General features: G+C 62.5%; 2 protein-coding genes across 5 annotated transcripts in view; one reads left to right on the top strand and one right to left on the bottom strand.

Moving 5' to 3' along the window:
• Positions 1-24,081, bottom strand: part of SLC5A10 (solute carrier family 5 member 10) — a 53,255-nt gene that overhangs the window by 11,589 nt on the left and 17,585 nt on the right. The window lies entirely within an intron of this gene.
• Positions 4,621-24,081, top strand: part of FAM83G (family with sequence similarity 83 member G) — a 29,387-nt gene continuing 9,926 nt past the window's right edge. The window contains exons 1-2 of the mRNA XM_059048425.2: positions 4,621-5,215; positions 17,824-17,991. Of these exons, the coding sequence (XP_058904408.1) occupies positions 4,694-5,215; positions 17,824-17,991 (690 nt within the window). The 5' untranslated portion in view covers positions 4,621-4,693. The remainder of the gene's footprint in view (positions 5,216-17,823; positions 17,992-24,081) is intronic.

Genomic DNA, 24,081 nt, shown 5'->3' with positions numbered 1-24,081 from the left:
TGGGGGCTTCCCTGGTGGCGCAGTGGTTGAGAGTCCGCCTGCCGATGCAGGGGATACGGGTTCGTGCCCCGGTCCGGGAAGATCCCACGTGCCGCGGAGCGGCTGGGCCCGTGAGCCATGGCCACTGAGCCTGCGCGTCCGGAGCCTGTGCTCCGCAACGGGAGAGGCCACAACAGTGAGAGGCCCGCATACCACAAAAAAAAAAAAAAAAAAAAAAAACTAAAGCTTTGGGACTTCCCTGGTGGTCCAGTGGGTAAGACTCCACACCCCCAATGCAGGGGGCCAGGGTTCAATCCCTGGTCGGGGACCTAGATCCCCCACGCATGCCGCAACTAAAGTGTTCACACACTGCAACTGAGAAGTCTGCATGCTTCAACTAAAAGATCCCGTGTGCCACAACTAAGACCCAGCACAGCCAAAATATAAATAAATAAATAAATAAATATTTTTTAAGAAAAACAACTAAAGCTTTTGCTCTGCATAAAACACCTGTGGGAAGGATGAAAACAAAAGCTGCAGAAACAAATTCAGTAAAGTCACAGGAAACAAGATCCATACATAAAACCAGTTGTGTTTCTATACACTAACAATGAACTATCAGAAAAAGGAACTAAGAAAACAATCTCATTTACAGTAGCATAAAAAAGAATAAAATACCTAGGAAAAAATTTGACCCAAGGAGGTGAAAGGTCTGTACACTGAAAACTGTAAGACACTGAAAGAAATTGAAGAAGACACAAAAAAATGGAAAGATATTCCATGCTCATGGATTAGCGGAATTAATATTGTTAAAACGTCTAAAGTGATCTACAGATTCAGTGCAATTGTTATCAAAATACCCATCCTAAAATATTTGTATGAAGCCATACAAGACCCTGAGTAGCCATAAAAGATCTGGAACCTTAAGAAAGAAAACAAAGGTGGAGGCATCACACTCCCTGATTTCAAACCAAATCACAAAGCTATAGTACTCAAAATAGTGTGGTATGGGCACAAAAACAGACACACAGATCAATGGAACAGAATAGAAATAAACCCCTCGCATATATGGTCAACTGAGTTATGACAAAGGAGCCAAGAATATACAATGGGGAAAAGACAGTCTCTGCAATGAATGGGTGTTGGGAAAACTGGACAGCCACAAGCAAAAGAATGAAACTGGACCCCTATCTCACATCACATGCAGAAATCAACTCTAAATGGCTAAAGATTTGAAAAAAGACCAGGAACTGTGAAACACCTAAAAGAAAACATAGGTGGTAGCTCCTTGACATCAGTCTTGGCAATGATTCTTCTGGATTTGACACTAAAAGCAAATGCAAAGAAAGCCAAAAACAAATAAAAAACTCCCAAAACAAGTAAAAAACAAGTGGGACTTCATCAAACTAAAAAGCTTCTGAACATCAAACGAAACAATCAACAAAACGAAAAGGCAACATACAGAATGGGAGAAAATATTTGCGAATTGTGTATCTGATAAAAGGTTAATATCCAGAATATGTAAAGAACTCATACAATTCAATAGCAAAAACAAAAATCCACAAACAGACCCCAGAAATCTGATTTAAAGATGGGCAGAGGAACCGAACATTTTTCCAAAGGAGACGTACAAATGGCCAACAGGTACATGAAAAATACTTGTACAAAATCGCTAATCATCAGGGAAATCATCACACCTGCAAGAACGGCTATTATCAAAAACACAAGAGATAACAAGACTTGGCCGGGATGTGAAGAAAATGGAACACTTGTACATTGTTGGTGGAAGTGTAAATGGGTGCAGCTACTATGGAAACAGCATGGACGTTCCTTAAAAAATTATAAATAGAACTACCATATGATCCAGCAATCCCGCATCTAGGTTACATATTTTAAGGAAAAGAAATCACCACCTCAAAGAGACATCTGCACTCCTGTTCACTGCAGCATTATTCACTATAGCCAAGGTATGGAAACAATCTAAGTGTCCTTCAGTACTTATAATAAACAGATAAAGAAACTGACATTTATATATATAAGAAAATATTATTCAGCCATGAGAAGGAAAGACATCCTGCCATTTGCAACAACGTGGATGGACCTCGAGGGTGTTATGCTAAGTGAAATAAGTCAGAGAAAGATAAATACTGTATGATATCCCTTATACGTGGAAGTTAAAAATGCCGAACTCATAGAAACAGAGACTAGAATACCATGGATAGAATAGAATAGAATACCAGACAGCAACAGAAAGGAACACAGCCATACACACCAACCTGGGTGAATCACCAGAGAACAGACGGGTGGTGGCCAGGGTTAGGGATGGAGGTGTGGCTTTGGCTGTAGAGGGACAGCTCTGCATCTTGATCGTGATAGTGGTTACACAAACGTACACATGTGATAAGGCTGCACACATTTACACACACGCACATAAACGAGCACACGTAAACTGCTGAAATTGGAACGAGGTTTCTGGCTGTGCTATTACTGCACTATGGTTATGCAAGATGACACCATTGGGGGAAACTGGGTGAAGGGTGCATGCAAGCTCTCTGTTGGTGTTTTGTTGTGGTGGTGGTGGTGGTACGCGGGCCTCTCACTGCTGTGGCCTCTCCCATGGCGGAGCACAGGCTCCGGACGCACAGGCGCAGCGGCCACGGCTCACGGGCCCAGCTGCCCCGCGGCACGTGGGATCCTCCCGGACCGGGGCAGGAACCCGCGTCCCCCGCATCGGCGGGCGGACTCCCAACCACTGCGCCACCAGGGAAGTCCCTGTTGTTGGTTTTTTTTAACAGCTTCCTGTGAATCTATAATTATGGACAGGTAGCTGGAGGGCTGGAGGCCCTTCAGCCCTGAGAGCCAGGACTCCCTCCACGAGCCCCAGGGCCTCTGTGCAGGGGAAGAAAAAGAGGAGGAGCCGAGGCCAGAGAAGATCTTGTCTGGATCCCCAGTGGCAGAGGCTGTAAGTCAGGCTTGAGGACTCCCAGGGCAGTGCTTGGCCCTGGGACCACCTTCCTCCCGCTTCTGACCGGGGGCGGGGGGAGGCAGGGGTGTGTGCACGTACCTGGGAGGGGCTGGGGGCACTTGAAGGGGCACTGTGTTCGGACACAGCGTGAAGCCCCCAGGCCAGGGTGGAGGGCAGGTCTAGAGGGCTCAGCGATGGGGACCACAGGCGTGCTGGGGCCGGGGAGGACGCTGACAGGCACAGATGGGTCCTGGGGGAGGGGGGTTCAAGGGCCCAGGCCCAGTGACATCAACAGCTGGCCCTCAGCAGCAAGAGCAGTGTCCTCGGAGCCCCAATCCCAGCTGAGCACAAAGCAGCTCCGTGCACGGCAGGCGACGGGATGGTGGTGGCAGGGCTGGGCCAGGTGCCTGGCTGCCTGCCCGCGGCATGCGGCGGGATGCGGGCCGTTGTCAGGCCAGGTTTCGTGGGCTTTGCTTTCCCCACCCTGGCAGCCTGCTTTCAGATGTGGTCCCCACACGCCCCCAGAACCGGGGTCCCGAGCCCCAGGACGCAGGGCCCAGGACAGCCGTCCTCTGAGGCCCTCCCTGCCCCCGGGCTCATCACGCAGGACCAGTCCTGGGTGGGCAGGGCTCCCAGAAGGAAGCGGGGCTGGGACCTAGAACTGGGTACCTCCTCTATCCACACCAGGCTCCTTGCAGGCTCCTGAGGTCGGGTCAGACCTGCCCCACCCCTGCCTTGGTGGCTCCCAGCCCGGTCCCAACCCTACTTCCACAACTGGACAGCTGAGCATCTGCATGGACTTCCGTCCCACCTGGGAAACTGGACCCAGTTAGGGTGGAACCAGGGTTACCAACAGGCTGGGGGCGGGGTGTGCTAAGGCTGTTGACTCGCTTTGTGTCCTCAGGAAGAACACTGCCCCTCTCTGGGCTGCCATGTTCCAGGAGCTCTTGGACTTCGGTCCCTGAGCCGTTCAGAATTCGGCTACCTGGGGCTGGTGGCAGCGGAGGAGACTGACACACACCGCCCGACGTCTGTGTCCGTCGCGGGTAGGGGTGAATCGGTTTCCGGCTCCGCCCCCGGTCGCACGTCACCGCAGGTGGCGGCGGCGGGGTGGGCGAGGCGGCCCTGAGTCACAGGCCGCCTGTGCACCCGCTCCGCCCGCGCCGCCCGGTAAGCGAGACCTGGCCCGCGCCCCCGACCCCGGGACCCCCGGCGACCTGCCCGCCCGCGCGCTGCCCCGAGCCTCCTCCGCGCAGGCCCCTCGGGCTGCCGATCGCGGCGCCGGGGGCCTTCGAGACCCCATCCCATCCCGGAAGCCCTGGGGACGCGGGGCGCCGCCGAGCAGGGCCCGGGGTCGTCGGAGGGCGGACTCCGGCCTGCCCCTCCGGGAAACTTCTGGGAAGTCCCCTGCCTGGCCTAGTTCCCCCCAGAGGTCGCCCAGGCAGCTCCGGAAATGCTCTGGGAGGCTGGCCCCAGGCCCCTGCAGGTACCGGCACCCGGGGCGGGAGGAGTGCCGCCCCCACCCACGCCCCCGCCGGCCCCTCCCCCGCGCGGCCGCCCCTCCCCGGCCCCGCCTGCGCTCTGACCCGACCCTGCGGCCCGCCCCTCCCGCAGGCTCCCGGGGGCAGAGGATCGGCGGCGGCGGCGGCGGCGGCGGCGGCGGGAGGCCACAGAGCGCGCTGCGCCAGGCCGGCGACCGGGCTCCCGAGCTGCTGAGCGCGCGTCCAGCCCGCGGCAGAGGCGCCCGCCATGGCCTTCTCGCAGGTGCAGTGCTTGGACGACAGCCACGTCAACTGGCGCTCCAGCGAGGCCAAACCCGAGTTCTTCTACAGCGAGGAGCAGCGGCTGGCGCTGGAGGCCCTGGTGGCCCGCGGCCCCGACGCCTTCTATGAGGTGCTGAAGCGGGAGAACATCCGCGACTTCCTCTCGGAGCTGGAGCTCAGGCGCATCGTGGAGACCATTGAGGTGTATGACCCCGGCTCCGAGGACGTCCGGGCCAGCGGCCAGCCCCGGGGGCCCGAGGACGGCGGGGTCGGTGACGGCGAGGAGGGCAGCGGGGAAGGGGGGGCCCGCACCGAGGCCGAACCGCTGCCCTCGCTGGAGTACTGGCCCCAGAAGTCTGACCGCTCCATCCCGCAGCTGGACCTGGGCTGGCCGGACACCAGCGCCTACCGGGGCGTGACCCGGGCCAGCGTCTACATGCAGCCCCCCATCGACGGGCAGGCGCACATCAAGGAGGTGGTGCGCAAGATGATCAGCCAGGCCCAGAAGGTGAGCTGGCGTGAGTCCCCGGAGAGGAAGCGGCCCGACGGGCCTGACCTGCCCCGGCCCCGCCCCGACCTCTCCGGCGCCGAACACACTCTCACTCAGAGCCCAGCCTGGTCTCTTGGCGGCCTCCCCTCCTGCCTTCACGGGGCTCCTTGGTTTCTTTGCAGAGGGGTAGGGCCCCTGGGTCCTCTGGCAGGTGACAGCAGCTGCCCCATCTCAAAGGGCCTTTCTGCATTGTTGCGGGGGGGGGGGGGTTGCTGACTTCCCCAGACCTGGCGAGCAGGTTCCCCGAAGAAGGTGCTGTGATGGGGTGGGGCGAGGAGGATCACGCGGCCTTCTCTCACTGCCCCTCGGGATGGCTCTGATTCACACCTGAGAAGCAGGAGGGTCCCAGGCACACACACCCACGTGCCGGCAGCTTTCTGGCGGTGCTTTTGTGAGGGTGGCGGAGAGAGGCTGGGCTGGGAGGTAGGCATGGAGACTGAGAGGTAGCCTGAGTCCGTCTGAGGCTGGCTTGGAGATCCAAGTTCAAGCGTGCCTGCTTCCTGGCCGCGCTGGGTGACCCTCCCTGAGCCTCTTGGGGAGCTTTGCAATGGCAGAACCTTTCCAGGCTGCGATGTGAGGCATACGGCGATGGTGCGGGCCTCAGGGGTGGGAGTGGAGCAAGTCCAGATGAGGGTCGTTTGCCTGGACCGGAGGAACCTCAAGTGCTGTCCGGACCTCCCCGGGAGCGACCCCCGCCGAGCTGTGCAGTGTGCCGGCGTGGCTAGCCGTTCAGCGGGCACACTGACACGCATTCTGGAAAGGGGTCTCGCCAGTGGCACACAGCCAGGCCTTGACTGGGGAGCGGGTGCTTCTTCACGCTTCCATGGTTTCAAAGCACGTTCTGAGATGACCGATAAGGCCTGCCTCGTGAGCTGTGCCGAGGAGGATTCGGAAGCCAGGTCTGGGCTCGGGAGAGAGCAGTGAGTGCTCAGCAGGTCTGTCCTGGCCTTGGCTCGTGGGACGAGGTATCTCTAGCAGAGTCTAACCCTCTCACTCTTCTGGGTCCGCTCAAGACCCGAACGGTGGCTTTGGGCACCATCCTGCCGGACAGACAGGGGCCGGGGAGCTCCTGGGCACAGAGAACAGAAGTGGGTAGGAGCTGACAAGGTGGCCATGGCTTAAGTTTCCAGAAAGGTGGAGTCCCTGTCCCCCGAGGGGGCTGGCCGGGTCGGATAGCCTGTGTTGGGGAGCCTGGCCCTTGGCCTGGTCCCAGGCGGCTTTGAAGCTTTGGGTTTCTGGTCTGTAAAATGGAGGTGGTGAGGATGAAAGCTGTGACGATGGAGTCCGGTGACTGAGTGAGGAAGAGGTGGAGGAACGGGGGGAGGGGCTGTCACAGTTTTCAGGCTGAATAACCCACACCACCCCTGCCGTGGGGTAGGAGGGCGCTGCTGACGTGGGTGCCTCACTGGAGGTCATGGGACCCAGTCCCCCGGGAGGGCCTGTTGGGATCCCATTACCCAGCTCCCTTTTTTTTTTTTTTTTTTTTTTTTTTTGCGGTACGCTGTCCTCTCACTGTTGTGGCCTCTCCCGTTGCGGAGCACAGGCTCCGGATGCGCAGGCTCAGCGGCCGTGGCTCACGGGCCCAGCCGCTCCGCAGCATGTGGGATCCTCCCGGACCGGGGCACGAACCTGCGTCCCCCGCATCGGCAGGCGGACTCTCGACCGCTGCGCCACCAGGGAAGCCCCTCCTCTCCCTTTTTAAAACTGGGGAAATTGAGGCCCTGGGTGGGGACTTGACCTGCTGTGCCCGGGCTCCTCCCCGCCCCCCCATGGCCCTGCTCCCCACCAGGAGTAGGACAGAAGCAGACCCCAGATCCCAGACTGCACGGGAACAGCTGAAGAGTCTCATCTCCCCAGACAGAAAGACAGACGGCCTGGCCCAGTGATGGGGCCGGATAGGGGAGCCTGGGGCCAGGCTGGGCACGTCTCTCATCTCTATGGCCGGAGCTGAGACCCAGCCACCCCGTGCAGTCCCATGCCTCCCCATAACTTAATATGCTCCCCATGAAGGCCCCCCAAGATTATCGGCATCACCTGTGTAAGGTGACAGCCAGGAGGAGGTCCATCCCAGGTCTGAACCCCAGTCTGTGTGGTCCCAGTTGGTGCTATCCTGCAGCCCACAACAGGTGGGACAGGTGGGCATTGCCCCCTGCTTTCATTCCTCCTAGAGGGAGGCTCACTGATGCCACCCCTACCCACGCTCAGACAGCAGGGAGCCACAGGCCCAACAGGAGGGGCCTCAGAGGCCAAGTGCCTCCTCTCAGACGGGGACACCAAGGGCGGAGGACGGAGATTTGCTCACATCTCGCAGCACCGTAGGGAGCCAGGCCCCTGCTCTCCAGCCTGCACCTCCCCCGCCATGTCCATCCTGGGGCCCAGGGCCCGTGTGGGGTGCGTGTGTGTGCGGGCTGCCTTGATAACCGTAGGTGCTGTTTATCGAGTGCCCGGCGCTGTATAATCTCGCGTTGTGTCATCTGTTCCATTTTTAAGATGCAGTAACTGAGGCCACACTGGTTAACCCCCGCCAAGGTCACCTGGTTAGCTCTTGGGTGGAGGGGTGGGGAAGGGAACAGACCTGTGTTGTCCTCAGACTCTAGGACAGGTCCCCTGCCTGTCCTGCCCTGACCTTGGCAGGACGCGGGGAGAGGCAGGGCAGGGACGGGCAGCTCATCCCAGCTACCTGCAACCCTCCCATCTCCCCCACTCTGCTGCTTCCCAGGCTCACAGGAGCCGGGCTGTGACGCTGACGGATGCTGACAGGGTGCTTCGCCTGGGCTGCCCGCCTGTCTGCCGGGAGCGCTGCCTACCTTCTCTCTCCCCGTGAATCACCTCTTTTCCCCTCACCCCCGCACCCTCCTCTCACCCCCAGTGCCAACGCAGGGACAGTGGGCCCTCTCCCCCACCGGGATGGGGATCCCGCCGTCCAGCTGCCCAGACAAGATGCTGGCCCCCTGCCCACCAGGGCGCCTGGGCTGGGACCGGTGGTGCCGAGTCAGGGCGGCCCAGCCCACCGCCTCCTCAGCCTGGCCCGTCGTCAGCACAGCGGGCCGACCCTGGGGCAGGGAAGCGACACAGCACACGTTCAGCCCCTCCCGCCGGGAGCAGCTGTGTTCCCATCAAGGCTAACGCCGAGTCCCCCCCATTTCCCAGGGGATTCGAATGGAACGAATGGGCCACAGCGCCAGGAGCCAGGGGTGCTGGGGTCAGGACCCTGCTCTGCCTCCACCGCTGTGTGACCTGGCGCAAGCCCCAGTCATCCCATCTGTAAAATGGGTGTAGGCATTGAAGCCTCCTCAGGATCCCTTCAGGTCTGACACCCTGCTGCCCTGTCCTTCTGGACTCCTCTGGGACAAAGACCAGTGGGTCCAGGGTCTAACTCCACCGGCTGGGTGGCCCTCAGCAGGCCCCAGAGACGGAAGGAAGGTCATCTGCTGGCCCCTCCCCCAGCCCCCGGGAGCCAGTGATTTATCCGGGGAAAAACCTGCCGTGGGCTTCCAACTGCATACCAGCGGCCGGGCCTGTAGCATCACGCCTAGGCTGCTGCAGCCTCTGCAAGAGAGGGGTGAGGCTGGACTGGGTTGGGTTGGGACTGGGGAGGGCCTGCCTCGGCCAGAAAAGGGGGTAGATGCTCTGGCAAGCTGTTCATCCAGGAGATGCTAAGCAACACCCCCCCAGGAGCCCTTCACCAGGGACCCCAGGGGCAGGGGTGGATCGTGTGCGCGTGAGGAAACTGGGGGAGCACGAAGGAGAGGGAGTGGTAAGGGCTGGACCAGAAGCCGGATCTCATGCCTGCCAGGCCAGGGGCATTAAGTTTCTTGCCCAGGGCCACACAGCAGGAAGGGGCTGGAACCAGGCTCCACGATGCCCGACTGACCCCCACGTCCCTCCCGTCAGGCCCCTGCCTTCCCACACTGCGGTCCTGGCTCAAGGCTTGGCCCCAGAAGAATAAAAGAGCTGAACGAGGCATTTGTGAGACACCGGCTGTACATCAGGTGCTGAGCGGGCACTTTATCTGCCTGGATCCTCCCAGCTCCAGATGGTGTCGGTATTGTCCCTTCCTTGCGGATGAGGAAACTGAGGCTTAGAGGGGCTCACAGAGGGCAAATAACCTGTCACCGAGCCGATCACTGGAGGAGCTGGCCCAGAGCCCAGCTCTGAGGTCTCTGAGCCCCCCTTTCTCTGGAGAAGCAGCGTCTTGGATGTTCTTTCTGAGCCCTCTGGGGAGCCGTGGAGACTTGCTGCGGGCCCCCAGCTTGACTCGGGGCTGTAAAAGCATTTTCACGAGGCTCCTGGACTCTGGGCTCCGGCAGGGGCAGGAGTCCGACCACACCAAGGCCTGGTGAGCACAGGGTGATGTGGAGCCAGGGCCCCGGGGACCAGGAGGGGGGCTCTTGCTGTCCCCAAGCAGGCGGCACCAGCACAGCCTCGACGCCCTGAGAGGCCCCAGGGGCGGCCCAGTGGGCTGTTCCCAGGGACACACTGGAGCCCAGAGGGGCAGCGCCCGCCCGGCCTCACGCAGTGGGTCTGGGGAGCACGTCCCAGCCCGGGGCCCCCCACCTGCCAGGTGGCCAACCATCTGATAACATAATCCCAGGGGTGGGCTCCCGTCCTCTCCAAAGGCTTCCTACCAGCGGTGTTTGCGTCTTAATCGAGTCTGGCGAGTCGGGAGCGGCTCTGCCAGCAAGGAGGGCTGGCACCTCTGGGCTGGGTGCACGCCAGGCTCCTGGGGCGCCCGGGCAGTGGCCCCACCCCGGCCAGCACTGCCCTCCCTCCCACGACCCCGGGAGGCAGGGCCTGTCGCCACACTCGTGTCACAGACGATGACACCGAGGTTCAGAGTGGGCCACGGCCTGCTGAAGGTCACACCAGCGTCTCGGGTGGCGGGTCTAGACCGAGCTCCTGGCCCCTTGGTCCGGCAGGCTCGCCCTGCAGCTGAGGGTGCACCCCCTGGACCAGCAGAGGCGGGCAGTCCTCTCTCGGGCCTCACGTTCTTCATTTGTAAAATGGGGATCGGGCACTTGTCTTAACTAAGGCAGTAACAGCGCGGGGCAGGACCGCGCCCTATCGGGACCACGCCCCACGCCCAGGCAGGCCCAGCTGGTGGGCCGCACCAGCCTTCTTCGGGAGGTCCTTCCCAGATTGCATCCCATGTGCGGCGGTGGTGGGCAGACAGTCTTTCGTATCACAGGACCCCGGCCTGAGCCCCAGCCACGTTGCCCAAGTTACAGCCACCCCACCTCTCTGACCCTCCGTCCTTCCCTCCTCAGTGCCACGCGATGCCAACACCTGCCCCAAAGCTGCGGCGAGAGTTACACGGGAAAAAAGCGCGGTGTCGGGCACGGATTCAGTTCTCTTCCCTCTGTCCCCACCCATGGCCCGGTCCTGACAGCCTCTCCCTGGGAGTAGCCTGGCTGGAGAAGAGGTGAGCCCCCCCATCCTGGAGGGGTTCACGCGGGAGCTCGGGAGAACGCAGCAAGAGCTCCTGGGGCTCCAGTGAGCCAGGAGCCTCTGCTCTGCCGGGCTGGCTCTGTGACTCAGGCAGGTCTTCTCCAGGCCAGTCCCTGGGGGTTTAGGATGCGCCATGACCCCCAGCGTCTGTCGCTCTTGGATCCTGGAGAAGCTGAGCTTTTAAACATCTTCGAACTTGTGATTCTACGACTTTCCAGTTGGAAGACCCTGGGCTTGTGCCATCCTCTGAGACTGTGGGGTGTTCTGGGTCCTGCACCCGGAAGCCTGGAGGACTCCGAGGCCCCTGGGGGCTGGCAGGAAGAGGGAGGGGCTTCTCCCCTGCTCAGCTGACCCCATGCTCTGCGGCCTCTGGTCTCTGCAGCATTCCTGAGCTGTGGTGAGGAGGCTGACGTGTATCTGGGGAAGGCCAGAGACTCCGGGCAGGGCCAGCGCCACCGGGCTGGGTGGGTCCCGCTTGCGCTTCTTGACCCCTTTCCGCTGCAGCTCCTTTAATTGGCCTTAATGAGGCTTCTGCCCTAGTGCGGAGGGAAGGTGCCAGAGCTGATAACTGTCAGAGGGGTGGGGCTACAGGTCTTCCAATCTAACTCCCCCGTGACTGAGGAGAAGGGAGGTGCTTTGCCACGGACCCCGCCGCCGCCCCGTAAGGTGGGGCAGTACTGATGGCCAGGGCTTAGTTTCAGAACCCAGGATGGGCTCTGGGAGGTGGTGGGTGGAGTCACAGCTAGAACCCGCTCCGAGAGAGGAGCCTAGGAACGGGAAGCCTCTGCCACCCGGCGGATTGTGTGGCTCTGGGACGGTGACCGCCCCCCTGGAAAAGGGACAGCTGTGCCAGCGTCAGCAAGCTGGTCCTGGCTTGGGTCGGCATCGTTACCACGTACACAGGCTCCCTCTCCGTCTACCCGGGAGGCTGGGTCTCCCAGGAGGCCTCCTGCCCAGGCCTTTCAGGTCCTGCTAGCACCAGGGTGGGGTGGGGAGTTGGGGCCATGTCTCAATGTGGGAAACTGAGGCACAGCAGCCAGGTCTGCCCAGCCCTGCTGCTGAAGGAGGGGGCTGGGGGCGGGAGGGGTGCTCTCCCTGTCTCTGCTCCACACCCCAGTGGGCGAGGAGCAGCCTCAGCCTCGCTGCACCCTGGGGGCACGTGCAGCCCCTGGGGCCTCAGTCCCTCTGTCCGTGCAGGGACGGCGACAGCTCCGGTACAGGTCGGCCCGTGTCAATTCTCTCAGCATTTGGGTCCCTGCGGAAGCCCTTATTTTCGTCTTTGGTTTTGAAAGCTGTTTTCACTGGGTGGGGAATTCTGGGTAAATCCTTTCTCCGTTGAGTTGCTCCGTGTCCTCTGGCTTGTGTTGATTCTGAGACGTCTGTGTCTGCTTATCTTTGTTCCTCAGTATTCGATGATCTTTTCCCTTCTGGCTGCTTTTAAGATTTTCTCTTTGTCACTGATTTTAAGTGATGTGATTAGGACGTGCCGCGGTCTGTTTTCTTCATGTCTCCTCTGCTTGGAACTCACAGAACGTCCTGGACTTGGGGATGAATAGTTTCCATCCAATGTGTAAATGTTATGGCCATTTTTTTCAAATGCTTTTCTGTCCCCTCTCCCCACCCTCTGCCTCGGGACCTTCTGAGACTCCAGTTACACATACTCTAGACCTGTGAAGTTGACCCAAGTTCACTGATGCCCTGGTCTTGGTTGTTCAGTCTTTTTTTCTCTGTGTGTCATTTTGGATCATTTCTACTGATAGGTCTTCAGGCTCACTGATCTTCACTGCTGTAGCGTCGAATCTGCTATTAATCTCATCCAATGTATTTGTCATCTGAAATGCTGAATTGTTTCACTTCTTGAGTTTCAATTTGGTGTTTGTTTAAAAAAATCTCCCACGTCTCTAAGTACCTTTTCGAACATACAGAATACAGTTATAACTGTTTACCCTTCTTTGTCTGCCAGTTCTAACGTCTGCATCCATTCTGGGTCTCCTCTGGTAGACTTTTTTCCTCAGGTGGATCATTGTTTTCCTGTTTCTTTGTGTGTCTGGTAATTTTATTTATTTATTTATTTTGCGGTACACAGGCCTCTCACTGTTGTGGCCTCTCCCGTTGCGGAGCACAGGCTCCGGACGCGCAGGCTCAGCGGCCACGGCTCACGGGCCCAGCCGCTCCGCGGCACGTGGGATCCTCCCGGACCGGGGCACGAACCCGCGCCCCCTGCATCGGCAGGCGGACTCTGAACCACTGTGCCACCAGGGAAGCCCTGGTAATTTCTGATGGGATACCAGACGTGATGAAAATTTGATGTTGTGGGAGTTTCGTTTTTTCCTTTAAACATTTTGGAGCTTTGTTCTGGGATGCAGTTCTTGGAAACAATGTAACACTTTTGAGGCTTGCTGTTAAGCTTTATTAGGAGGGACCAAAGCATATGTGGTCCAGGGTAGGAGCTGGCAAACTATAGGCCAAATCCGGCCTGTGCTTTTGTAAATAATGGCATGGAGGTGTATACATTTGTTCATTAGCTGTCTGTGGCTGTTTTCAGAGTTGAGAGGTGTGTCAGAGACATGTGGCCTGCAAAGCCTGAGACATTTGCTATATGGCCTTTATAGAAAACACCCACCGGCCCCTGGTCCAGGGCCTCTTTGCCCACCATGTAGGTCGTATCCTTCTGAGGATCCTGCTGTGTGCCCTGAGTGTTAGAGGGGCCTGCGCTCTGGCTGTGGGGACGTAAACGACTCCTGGTCCTGTCTGAGCACCGGCCGTTGTTTCAGCTGCTCCTTTCCAGCGGGCCTCTCCCAGCCTCGGTGCTTTCTTCCCGTTCACGTGCTGCTTGGTCTCCAGCTGAAGCCTCAAGAGGCAGCTCCCTGTAGGTCTCTGGCCTTTGCTCTGTGCGGCCCTTTCCTCTCCGCTGTCTTGAAAATTCTGCTGCCAGGCTCTGCGCACACTTCGTCTCCTCAACTCAGGGAGCCCACCGGACTCGGCCGTGGCCTGAGGGTGGATGGGGCAGTCCTGCAGCTGACCTCGCTCATCTCCCTTCTGCCAGGGGTCATTGCACTTGCTGGGCTGCCTGCTGGCCGTGGCTTCGTAGATCCTGCCTGCTGTTCGTTGCTAAGGCAGGTGGGTAAGCGTAGGCTCCGTTATTCCGTCGTGGCTGGAAGTGGAATCCCAGGCCTTGAAGGCACCGTCCCCACCTTAGGACAGTGTGCAGCGTGCCCTGCGTGTTCCTGTGCGCCACTGCCCTCCCGCTGGCGCAGAGGGAAGCAGGAGACGCTGCGGTGATGAGCCCCGGCCCGCCCGCCCCGAGGGCACTGTGGGTCCGTGAGGAGGCAGGAAAGCCGCCGCTGCCGCCTGCTGAGCGCGGCTCCCAGTCCCGAGGGGCCTCCCAGGAGGACAGGCTCCCCAGGCTGCCGCCATCCTGTGTCTATCTGTGCCTTAGGGTCAGACAGACCCAGAGATGCGGACCCACTTCCTGCTCTTCCGGTGGTGAAAGTGGCCCAGTGAGTGCCGGGGACTCGCCTGCTTGCACCGTGTCTGCGGTGACCTCTGGGCTCCAGGGAGGGTGGCATGTGTCTCTCTCCCCTTCCGCTGGGGGGCACCGTGAGGGGGGAGAGCCCGGCCGGCTCCCTCTGGGCCTCCTGCAGGCGTCTTCGTGGCCTTGGAGGGTGGGGCCGGCAGGACAGGTACAGAGGGAAACTGCCCACGCCGACCTGAGTCTCAGGGTCTGGGCCCTGGGGAGACGGCCTGCCACTCGGTGGGATGCTAACGTTCCTCCAGAAACACAGACGCGGCACTCGCTCGTGGCAGCACCTGAGTCGGGGTTTGGAGGATGGGACAGAGTTACCGGCGCGCAGGAGGAGAGGGAGGTGCCGGCCAGGAGGACTGTGTGTGCAGCTGAGGTGCGGTGTCGGGTGTATAGGGAGGGGCCGTAGGGTCAGAGCCCCTGGGTCAGGGCCACGGGGGAGAGATGCTGCTGCAGATGCTAGGCCCGCTGCTAGGCAGTGGTCTTCCAGCGCATGCAGACCCCTGGCCTGCTCTACCCACACTGGTCCTGTGAGTATATGCCCCTCTGCCGCAAGGCGGATTCTGTGGTCCTGGGGGAGGGGTGCCTCTAAAGCGGTGGTAGGGGCGCCCGAAGCCTCAGGGCTGAGCGTCCGCCTGGCGAGGCGGGAGCCCCGGGTTGGTGGTGCAGAGGGAGGTGGGGCCTGGTGGTCAGAACTGCCTCTCCCAGACCCCTAGACACAGCCAGGTGCTCCAGCCGGCCCAGGCAGGCTGTGCGGGGCACCCGGGCAGGGCACGCGGACTCAGGGCTCCCTTGGCAGGGACAGCCTTGGGTGTCACGTCCACCTTCCTCCCCATTTCACAGATGAGGAAACTGAGACCCAGAGAGGATGCAGCTCACCCGAAGCCAGACCCCAGCCTGGACCCCGGAGCTCCAACTCTGTCCTTGCCTGGGCCCCGGGGAGGATGGGGGCACCCATTCCGGCGCCCCTGACCCCTCCACCAGCACCAGCAGCAGGTGTCACAGGGCTTCAGGCTGTGTCTGCTGGGGCGGCAGCCACAGGTGGGGGCTTGCTGCCCCATGCGCTGGAGCCCCCCAGGAAGCAGCTGGGAGATGGAGGTGCTCGTGGCACGGCGTCGCCGTGCGTCCGTCACCTCACCGTCCATCACCTGGGGCCGGCCCCCTCCCCTCTCTGGGCCAGCGTTTGCCTCTCTCACGGGGTGGGGACCCAGCGGAGTCACAGCTGAGCCGGGCCACCCCAACAGGTAATTAGGCAAGGGAGTGACATCCCTCCGTGCCTCAGTGTCCTCGTCTGTAAAATGGGAGTAATAACCAGTGCCTCGCAGCGTCTCTGAGGACCGGACGAAGTAGCTGTTGTCGGGCGGGGCGCAGGGTCCTGGGTTCTAGCCTGGAGTCTCTGGCCCTGGGGCCGGGCAGGCAGGGCTCGAGGCCTCTGAGAGACCCTGGGGCCCCCGTGGACAAGCTGCGGGCCCCCCCCCGGGAGCACCAGGCCCCCTCCTGCCCCAGCTCAGCTGGCACCACCTGTACAAGCCCTCCTTTGACCCTCAGCACCGAGCCCAATGCCTGGGACCCTGTCGGGCTCCAGCGCGGGGGGCAGGCCCCGGCAGACCCAGCCCGACAGCAGGCAGCCTGGGCTGGGCACCCTGCCTGCCTGGGCGCCGCAGGGAAGGCTCACGTGGGGCGGGTCTCGCTGGGGCACGTCCCCCAGCCCGGGCCCAGAGCAAGTCCCCTTCTGCCATGGTGGCAGAGCCTGGAGCCAGGCCTGCTCCCAGGAGAAGCGTGTCGGCTGAGCCGTCTCCAGGCTGGCACGTGAGGCTGGGGCGGCTGTGGGCCTGTGAGGCCCAGACAGGAGGGTCCCTGCTGTCACCCCTCCCCCACCTCGGGGTCCCGTCACCCTCTACCGGTGGAGCCCAAGGGCGTTGCGAGCCCACCAGCTCCGACACCGTGTCTCATCTGTCCTCTTGTCCACCCCCTCAAGCAAGCTCTGGCCTTTGCACATGTCCCGGGACACGGAGCTCCCTTCCTCTCAAGACCCGGCCGATCTGGGGTCAGAGCGCGTACCCCCTCCTCCGGTGCTGCCGTCCACCTCCCTGCGGTCCCCCTGCACGGCCTGAAACATCCCTCAGAGTCACACAGCGAGCCGTCTCTCCCCAGGGGCCAGAGGAGACCCTGGGCCTCGGCACCGGGGAGCCCTGGCTGGTCCCACATGAGAAAGTTGGGCCTGGAAAAGCTAGGTGTCTGCTCAGCGTCACACAGAGACCTCGTCCATGGAGGGCAGGGCGGAGAGGAGTCCCCAGAAGTACCGGCTTTGGTGCCAGGTGTATGACTGGCGTCAGCAGGGACCCGGGGCCCAGGGGGAGCCCAGAGGGGCCTGCAGGGGCCAGCTGGCTGAGCTCACGGGGGGTGGGGGTCTGTGCAGGTACATCCCTGGCAGACGTGGGGGTAACCCTGGCTCCCGGGTGGGTTCCAGCCTGTCCCCAGCTTGCTGTGTGGCCCAGCGCATGACCCCTACCCGCCTCTCTGGGTAAGGCTCGTCTAGGGGGTTCTCAGACCCAGGATGGGGCCCTGGCGCCGGCTTTGGCAGGTGGGAGGGCTGGACGTCTGTTCCGGTCAGCAGCGTTGGGCCCTGGTCTGCCGTGTTCCCCTTTGCTGCCCAGTGGGACGGGGAGGGGAGGGGAGGAGCGAGACTGAAGGCCACTGAGCCCTGCCAGGCCCCGGCGCCCGCCGACTACCCCACTCCCTGGCCCTGTGCTACTTGTGCCCCCTCCCTCCTCGTGCTGTGGCTCCGGCCAGGGCCAGGGCCCTTGCCCGCCAGGCCTGGGCATATCACCGCCCGCGCTGGGCAGTGGCTGGGCTGGGCTGGGGTAGATGTGCTCTGACCTCTGGGGCCCCGCTCTGAACCAGTCCACAGGCCGAGGGCAGCTGTTGCGGCCCAGGTGTGGTCAGATGACAAGAAGAGCACATGTAGTGGTCTGGGGTGTGTCCAAACCAGAAGGAGAGGTGGCAGCGAGGGAACCTGTCCAGGGACCCAGGGGTGACCTCGGTGGGCGGCCCCAGCTTCTTCCTTCCTCCCTGCCGTGGACACATCCGCTCCATCTCAGCATCCTGGGGTAGCGGGCGGAGGGCCTGGTGCGGCCTGCCCGGCTCGGGAATGCAGCCCAGGAACAGAAACAGGGCACCCGGCCAAGCCCTGAGCCCCAGCAGAAGCGAGGGCTGCCCCGGGGCCGGGGGTGGGGGCAGGCGCTCAAGCCTCAGGACGCGCACCCTCTCCGCTCCTCCCGCGCTCCTGCTGCAGCTTCCCCTACACGTTCCTCGCCTGGCTTTTGTTTTCTGCGGCGGTCCTGTGTTACGGAAACAGCAGCCCGCGAACTGTGCCCCTCTCCATTCCCTGCTGCCGGAGAGTCCAGCCCGTGCCACCCCCTGGGCATCTTGTACCCTGAATGTCGATCCCACGCCTGCAGCTTCTGGGCCAGGAGAGCCGGCACGTCCCAGTCCCAGTCCCGAGGCCGCAGGGGGCAGGGCCGGGCGTCCTGGCGAGGCACCTGTCTCCCCGGCCGCGTGCCCTGACGGCCCCGGTCTCCCTTCCTGCTCACAGGTGATCGCTGTGGTCATGGACACGTTCACCGATGTGGACATCTTCAAGGACCTGCTGGATGCCAGCTTCAAGAGGAAGGTGGCCGTGTACATCATCGTGGACGAGAGTAACGTCAAGTACTTCCTGCACATGTGTGAGCGGGCCCGCATGCACCTGGGGCACCTCAGGGTGAGTGGTCTCCTCGCTCGGTCAGTTGGCAAACACTTGGGGCGCCTGCCTTGTCGGTCCGGCTCCGGGAACCTAGAGTTCAGTGTCCTAGAGCCACCCGCCAAGTGGCCACGCGGCCTCTGCGTCCGTGCCCCAGGGGACGGGACACTACCTGTGACCAGGTGCTGAAGCCCACGTGAGGAGCTCCTCCACAGGTGTTTCAAAGCAGCCCGTGCCGCAGCGGGCATCTGTCTCTGCTTGCCCTCCTCCAGTGACAGGGCGCTCACCGCCCTGGCTCTGGCAGCAGAGGCCCCAGCTGGACAGCTCCAACGCCCAGGAAGTCCTTTCCTGGTTTTAAAGCAGAATCTGTTTCTGTGTCGTGTCCACGCACGGGCTTTAGGATCGGGCTCCAACAGAGGAAGCTCCCTTGGGCTGAGCTCAGGGAGGGTTTCTTTGGGGGCTGCAGAGTTGAAGTGGGCTTGAGGAGTGAGCAGACTAGAAAAGGCCTTCTAGGGCTTCCCTGGTGGCGCAGCGGTTGAGAGTCCGCCTGCCGATGCGGGGGACGCAGGTTCATGCCCCGGTCCGGGAAGATCCGACGTGCCGCAGAGCGGCTGGGCCCGTGAGCCGTGGCCGCTGAGCCTGCGCGTCCGGAGCCTGTGCTCCGCAACGGGAGAGGCCACGACACTGAGAGGCCCGGGCCTTCCAGGGAGGGACACTGGGGACAGAGGTCGAGTTGTCGGGTTGGGCCTGGGTTCTCAGCATTGCTTTGCTGTGTGTCGTAGAGCACGTCACCTCCCCTCTCTGGACTCCGGGATCTCACTGGTCCAACAGAGGGGCCGTGTGACTGGGCCCTTCTGCTCAGACACCCTGGCATTTGGCGCCTTGCCTAGGGGTGCAGGGAGCCCTCCTTCCACCCGGCCATTTGCTTGTTACCTACTACGTGCAGCTCGCGCCCCAGAGTACAGATCGATCTGTGTAACGACAGCTAATACTTCCACAGCTCCCGTCCCAGGCACGTGACGTGGTTCGCTTAGGTACGCTCATGGCCGCCAGTGGGAGGGGGCAGCTGCTCCACTTCACAGATCAGGGGATGCAGGCACTTGCCAGGTGTCGCTCAGCGTTAGGGAGCGAAGGATGAGGCGGGTGGGGGCCAGCACCGAGCCCTCCGGCTGAGCACAGGTCAGAATCCCCCGGGGCAACGCCAGCCTGGTTAACGAGGGGCTGGGCTCCTGCGCCTGTAACTTGTCGCCATTGTCAAGGGATGCCCGGCCCAGCTGAGACCTTTCAAGTGGGTGTGAGCTCTCTCTCTGGCTGTTGGGACATTTTTATGTGGCCTCTCCGGTGGGCTGAGCCCCAGCCCCGCGCTCGCCCGCTGTGCTGCCCTGCCCGCCACGTAACTGTAGCCCCGAGAGCCAACTCCCTGGGCAGACAGCTCAGGCCGGGAGGCCCGGGGTGCAGAAGAGGCGTCTTTTCAAAGGTGACTGCAGGGGCCTCAGCTGTGTGGGCAGCAGATCACAGAAACTCAGGGCTCTCCATCCAGCCCTCTGCCGTGCTCAGCAAGAGGCTGACGGGCCCCGCCCCCCCGCTGAGCCCCTGCCCCACGCCCGCAGTCACCGCCCCGCGTGCAGACGAGGAGGCAGGGAGGGGCCTGTCTGTGCGGAGCAGGGATCCAAACCCTGCGTGGCCGCTGCAGAGGCCTCTTCTCAGTGGGGAGACCCCAGATGCCAGGCTCCTGGGAGGGTCTGGAGCTCCCGGGAAGCGGGGGCAGGTGGGGCGGGCCTTCCAGACCAGCTTTCCACAGGATACCCGGGGAAACCGAGGCCCGAGGGAGCCTGTGCCTTGCCCAGGGGCATTCCCCCAAGTCGGGGCTGAACCGAAAAGCCAGTGACGGGAAGCTGGCACAGGCGGGGCCACACCCCCTTGGTGCCCCCAGTGCCCTTGGCTGAGGCCGCATCTAACAGCGGGGCCGCCCTGCTGCTGCCCGCACAGGCTTCCCGGCTGCCAACCCCCTGACGCCGGGCCTACCCCTCTGAGCCTCCAGGCCTTCGTGACCACAAGGACGCCTCACCAGGGTGTTTGAGGATGAAAGCAGAGGAGACAGCGGCTGTAAAAGTGCTCTGAGCTAAGGAGACGCACACAGTTGCGGCAATAACAAGAGTTATAAACCCCGGGCCCTGGGCGGAGGGCGGAGGGCTTGAAATGAGGCTACAGCCCGGGGCGTTGAGAGGGTTTCTGGCCCAGCCTGCCCTTCTCACCACCTCCCTGCCCTGGGGAAGGTGGCAGGTCCGCAGGGCGACGTGCCCAGGAGCCGGACGCTGTGGGGCGGCCAGGCGTCTTCATGGGGAGGAGCGTGTGGCCCTGGCCACCTCGTTCTCGCCTCCGAGCCCGCCCGCTCCCAGCCTGGGCAGGTGGCCAGAGGCTCCTGTGGGCCCGGTCCTGGCCGAGTGTCACCTTGTCTAGAGCCTGCCTCCCTCCCTGCCTGCAGGCAGGCTGGGCCCAGACCTGCCTCGGGAGCACTGCCTTTGCTGGTAACCCTTGGGCCTGCCCTTGGCGTACGCTGCCCCTGCCCGGCTCTGCAGTGACCCGCCCTCAGGCCGCGCGGGCCCAGGGCGTCGGCTGGCTGTGCCTGGTGGGGTCACACTTGTGACCGAGGGGGTGCCGGGCGCCGGGCCTCGGCCCCAGCTCTGCCCCTGCACCGTAACCTTAGGCAGAGACACTGAGGTTTCTGGACCTCAGCCTTCTTGTCTGAAAAATGGGAATATCGTCATTTATTTGGCAGGGCTGCCGTGAAGACTCAAGGAGGCCACGTGGGGGCAGGGCACTCGGTCACGAACTCCCTTCCTATCTGCAGCTGGGGCAGCTGCGGCCCCTCCCGTGAACCCCCAGCTCTGGTCTGAGTGCCAGGGGGCTTCCCTTCCCTCTCTGAGCGATGGTCTGACCGGGGACCACCCCCCCCCAGTCTCCCCCTCCGGGCAGCCCCCCAGCCGTTCTGAACCCCTGAGCTCACACAACAGCTGCAGTATTGCTTAGGCCCCCTCCCAGCTTCCAGGTGAGGCGGGAGGACAGGCACCAGCACCTCCCTGGCGCGAGGTTCCCAGCCGTCCTGAGGGTCCCCGCCTGCCGGCTCGGCTGGGCCCCGACTCCCCCAGGCGGGGAACGTGGGAACGAGTGCCCACACTACACACGGAAACGGGCCTTGAGAAGACGACCCCACCCTCTCACCCCAGGGCAAGCCACGCGTGGGGGTGACGCTGGGTGCTGAGGGAGGCGCAGGGCCCGTGGGAGCCAGGCCTCGAGGCTCAGGCTTAGCACGGGACCGGAGCTGTGAGACGCCTGGCTGATCGGAAAAGCTAGTCTGCTTTGTGCAGCTGAACTGGAAAAACCAGCAGCCACTTGGGCGAAGGCTGGACCCATTTCTGATGAAGAAAGAATCCCCAGGCAGAGTGGCCATGGGAAGGCGCTGGGTGAGGCTTCCGGCTCATGCTGGACAGGCCGGCACTGGCTCCGTTCTGGTGCCTGGGCCTCCTCCTCTCTCGACCTGCCTTCTCTGAGCCTGGCCTGGCTCTGTAGGGGACTCAGGGCACTGCTTCACAACGTATGGCAACGTCCAGAGTTTTTACCGGCCGTGACTACGAAGGTACTAGTGGCATCTGGTGGGTGGTGGCCAGGGACGCTGTTCACCAGCCTACAACGCACAGGACAGCTGCTGACAGGGAACCACCTGGGCCAGAACGTCACGGAGCCGAGCGGCCTGGCCCAGGGGGAGAGAAAGGAGCCCCCCAGCCCTGCCCTGTCCCCAGGGGCGCCTCCCATCGCAGCTTCACAACAGCCCGGGGGAGGCCAGGGTGAGTACTGGTCCCCCTACCCCATTACAGAGAGCGAAACAGGCCCTTTAGAAGAGGGCAGAGATTGGCTGGCACACGGAGACGCGGCTCTCTGTCCCTGACCTGCCCAGATCTTGCCGTCACCGCTCAGGCCTGCTCAGGATGGCCTCTGGGCCTCTCCACTCCTCCTCCAGCCCAGAAGGTGCCAGCAGACCCCTGGAGGGTGAAAGAGCCACCAGGGTGCAGCTGCAGGCTGTCCTCAGTCCCAAGGGGCCAGACCCTGCCCACTGGGAGGCCCTGGGGCAGGTCACTCCTCTCCCTGAGCCGCCTGACCATTGCATACGGCCGACAGTCCTGGCCTCCCCGGGCCTGAGTCCACACCATTCCAGACGTTCTCCCATCCTCAGTGTCGCTCCCTCATTGGTCCCCCACCAGCCCCCCGAGAGGAAGGGATCACACCCCTGTCCCACTGCACGGCACAGCCCCCTCGTCCCCTCTAGTTTAGGGAGCAGCCGCTGAGCGCTGGGCCCCTTCCCGGCCCCTCCCCCGATGCACTGGGTCTCCACAGCAGCCCTGAAGCAGGGGGTGGGCGGGCCCATTTCACAGACGAGAACCTCGAGGCGTGGGGAGGCCAGGCTGCTTCCGTTTGTGCCAGGACTGGAGCCGTGTTTGACCAGAGCTCGAGAGCGACCCACCTGCTCCAGTGGGGCCTGGGCTCGTCCCCCCGGCTCCCGCCAGCCCGGTGTGAGCGCAGGAGGCCCCGTGGAGGTACGGGGTGTGGCGCTGAGGCTAAGCCAGCCCTGGTGCCTACCACGGCCTGCCCTGTACACGCTTGGGGCAGAAGCACCCTTGCAGCAGATGAAGCTCTGCCATCCTCCCCGGACGTCCCCTCAGGGGCGATCACCGCGCCCCTCACATATGAGGAAAGGAGGCTCCAGAGGGTCTGGGGACTCGCCCAGGGCACCCCACTCGTCCTCCCCCTGCCTGCCACGTGCTCTGCTAGGGGCGTTCCAGGCTCAGAGACAACGCGGCTTTGTGGCATCCTCCGCTCGCCCGAGCCCCGGCTCCCGAGACGTTACCTCATCTGGGCCAGGCCCCACGGGGCGGGGCCCCCCAGGAATAAACAGAAGCAGCAGAGCTGGGCTGCGGTCGGGCACAGGTGACAGGGGAAGGCCTCACAGGATCTCTGCTCAGACTTCTGGCCCCCAAGCGTGCTCTGCATTCAGTACAGTCACAGACACTAATTGTCCTGGGCCTCGGCCAGCTTCCTGCTGTGCAGGCTGCGTGCAGACGGGCCGCTAGGGGACGGGCGGGCAGGGGAGCCAGCCTGGGAGCAGAGGCCGACCTGCCTTCCGGGCCACGCCCCGCGCTCAGGCGGGCGTCCGTGGGACCTGCCCCTCACCCTCTGTGGGTACTGCCCCGAGGCTGCCCCCGCTGAAAGGTCCGGGACCTGTCCCAGACGGGACGGGCGCACGAGCGCCCAGGGCTGTGGGCTGGAGTGCAGACGGCCTCCAGTTCTCTCTTTGCTCCCCTCTGCCCCTGCCCGGACTCAGGCCCACATTCCTCAGGTGCAGAAGCCCCTCCCTGTCCTCTTTGCTCCCTGCACACGTTTCATGCACGTTCCCCGCTGGACGCTGGAACTGGACGGCTCCGACCCCTCACTCCCTGCTCTAAGCCCTCTGTGGCTCCCTGCTGCCCCCGGGCCCCACCAGGCGCCTCAGCGGCCGTAGGGTCTTTCATGGGCATCTGTCTGGGCCCCGTCTGCCGGCTCCTTGCCCGCCCCCCTCCCCCGAAGTCCTCCCATGTCTGAATCAGGCCTCTGTAGTCCTGGGTCTGGGGTGCTGCGTCCTTTTCCCACTGACCTGCTCTTCCTTGTCTTTCACACGTCAGCCCAGACGCCAGCCTTCCCGGGAGGCGCCCCACAGCTGGGGTCGTTACTTATCTGCTTCCCTTTCTCCTCCAGTGAGGGATCCGTGCTGGGGACCTCGTCAGGGGTCAGTGAACGAGCTAATAAGCCGGGGCCGGTGAGGGGGGGCGTGAGGGCCAGGGTTAGGGGATGTCGCAGAGGAGATAACAGACCAGCACGCCCCGTTAGGCACACACGCCTCCGGAGGGAGTGAGGCTCCCGTCACTGGGGCCTACCAGGGGTTTCTGTCCTGGGCAGGTGTCAGATTCACTGGGGCTTATGTTAAAAATGGAATTCCTGACCCCATTCCCCCCCGAGTCGAACCTGGGGCAGCTGCGAGCCTGCGTTTCTAACACGCTGCCTGGGCGATGCTTGCACCCC

This window comes from Kogia breviceps, chromosome 19 (genome assembly GCF_026419965.1).
Source record: "Kogia breviceps isolate mKogBre1 chromosome 19, mKogBre1 haplotype 1, whole genome shotgun sequence".
Lineage (NCBI taxonomy): Eukaryota > Metazoa > Chordata > Mammalia > Artiodactyla > Physeteridae > Kogia > Kogia breviceps.
The sequence above is the reverse complement of the archived record's forward strand: the minus strand, read 5'-3'. Positions and strand labels throughout refer to the sequence as shown.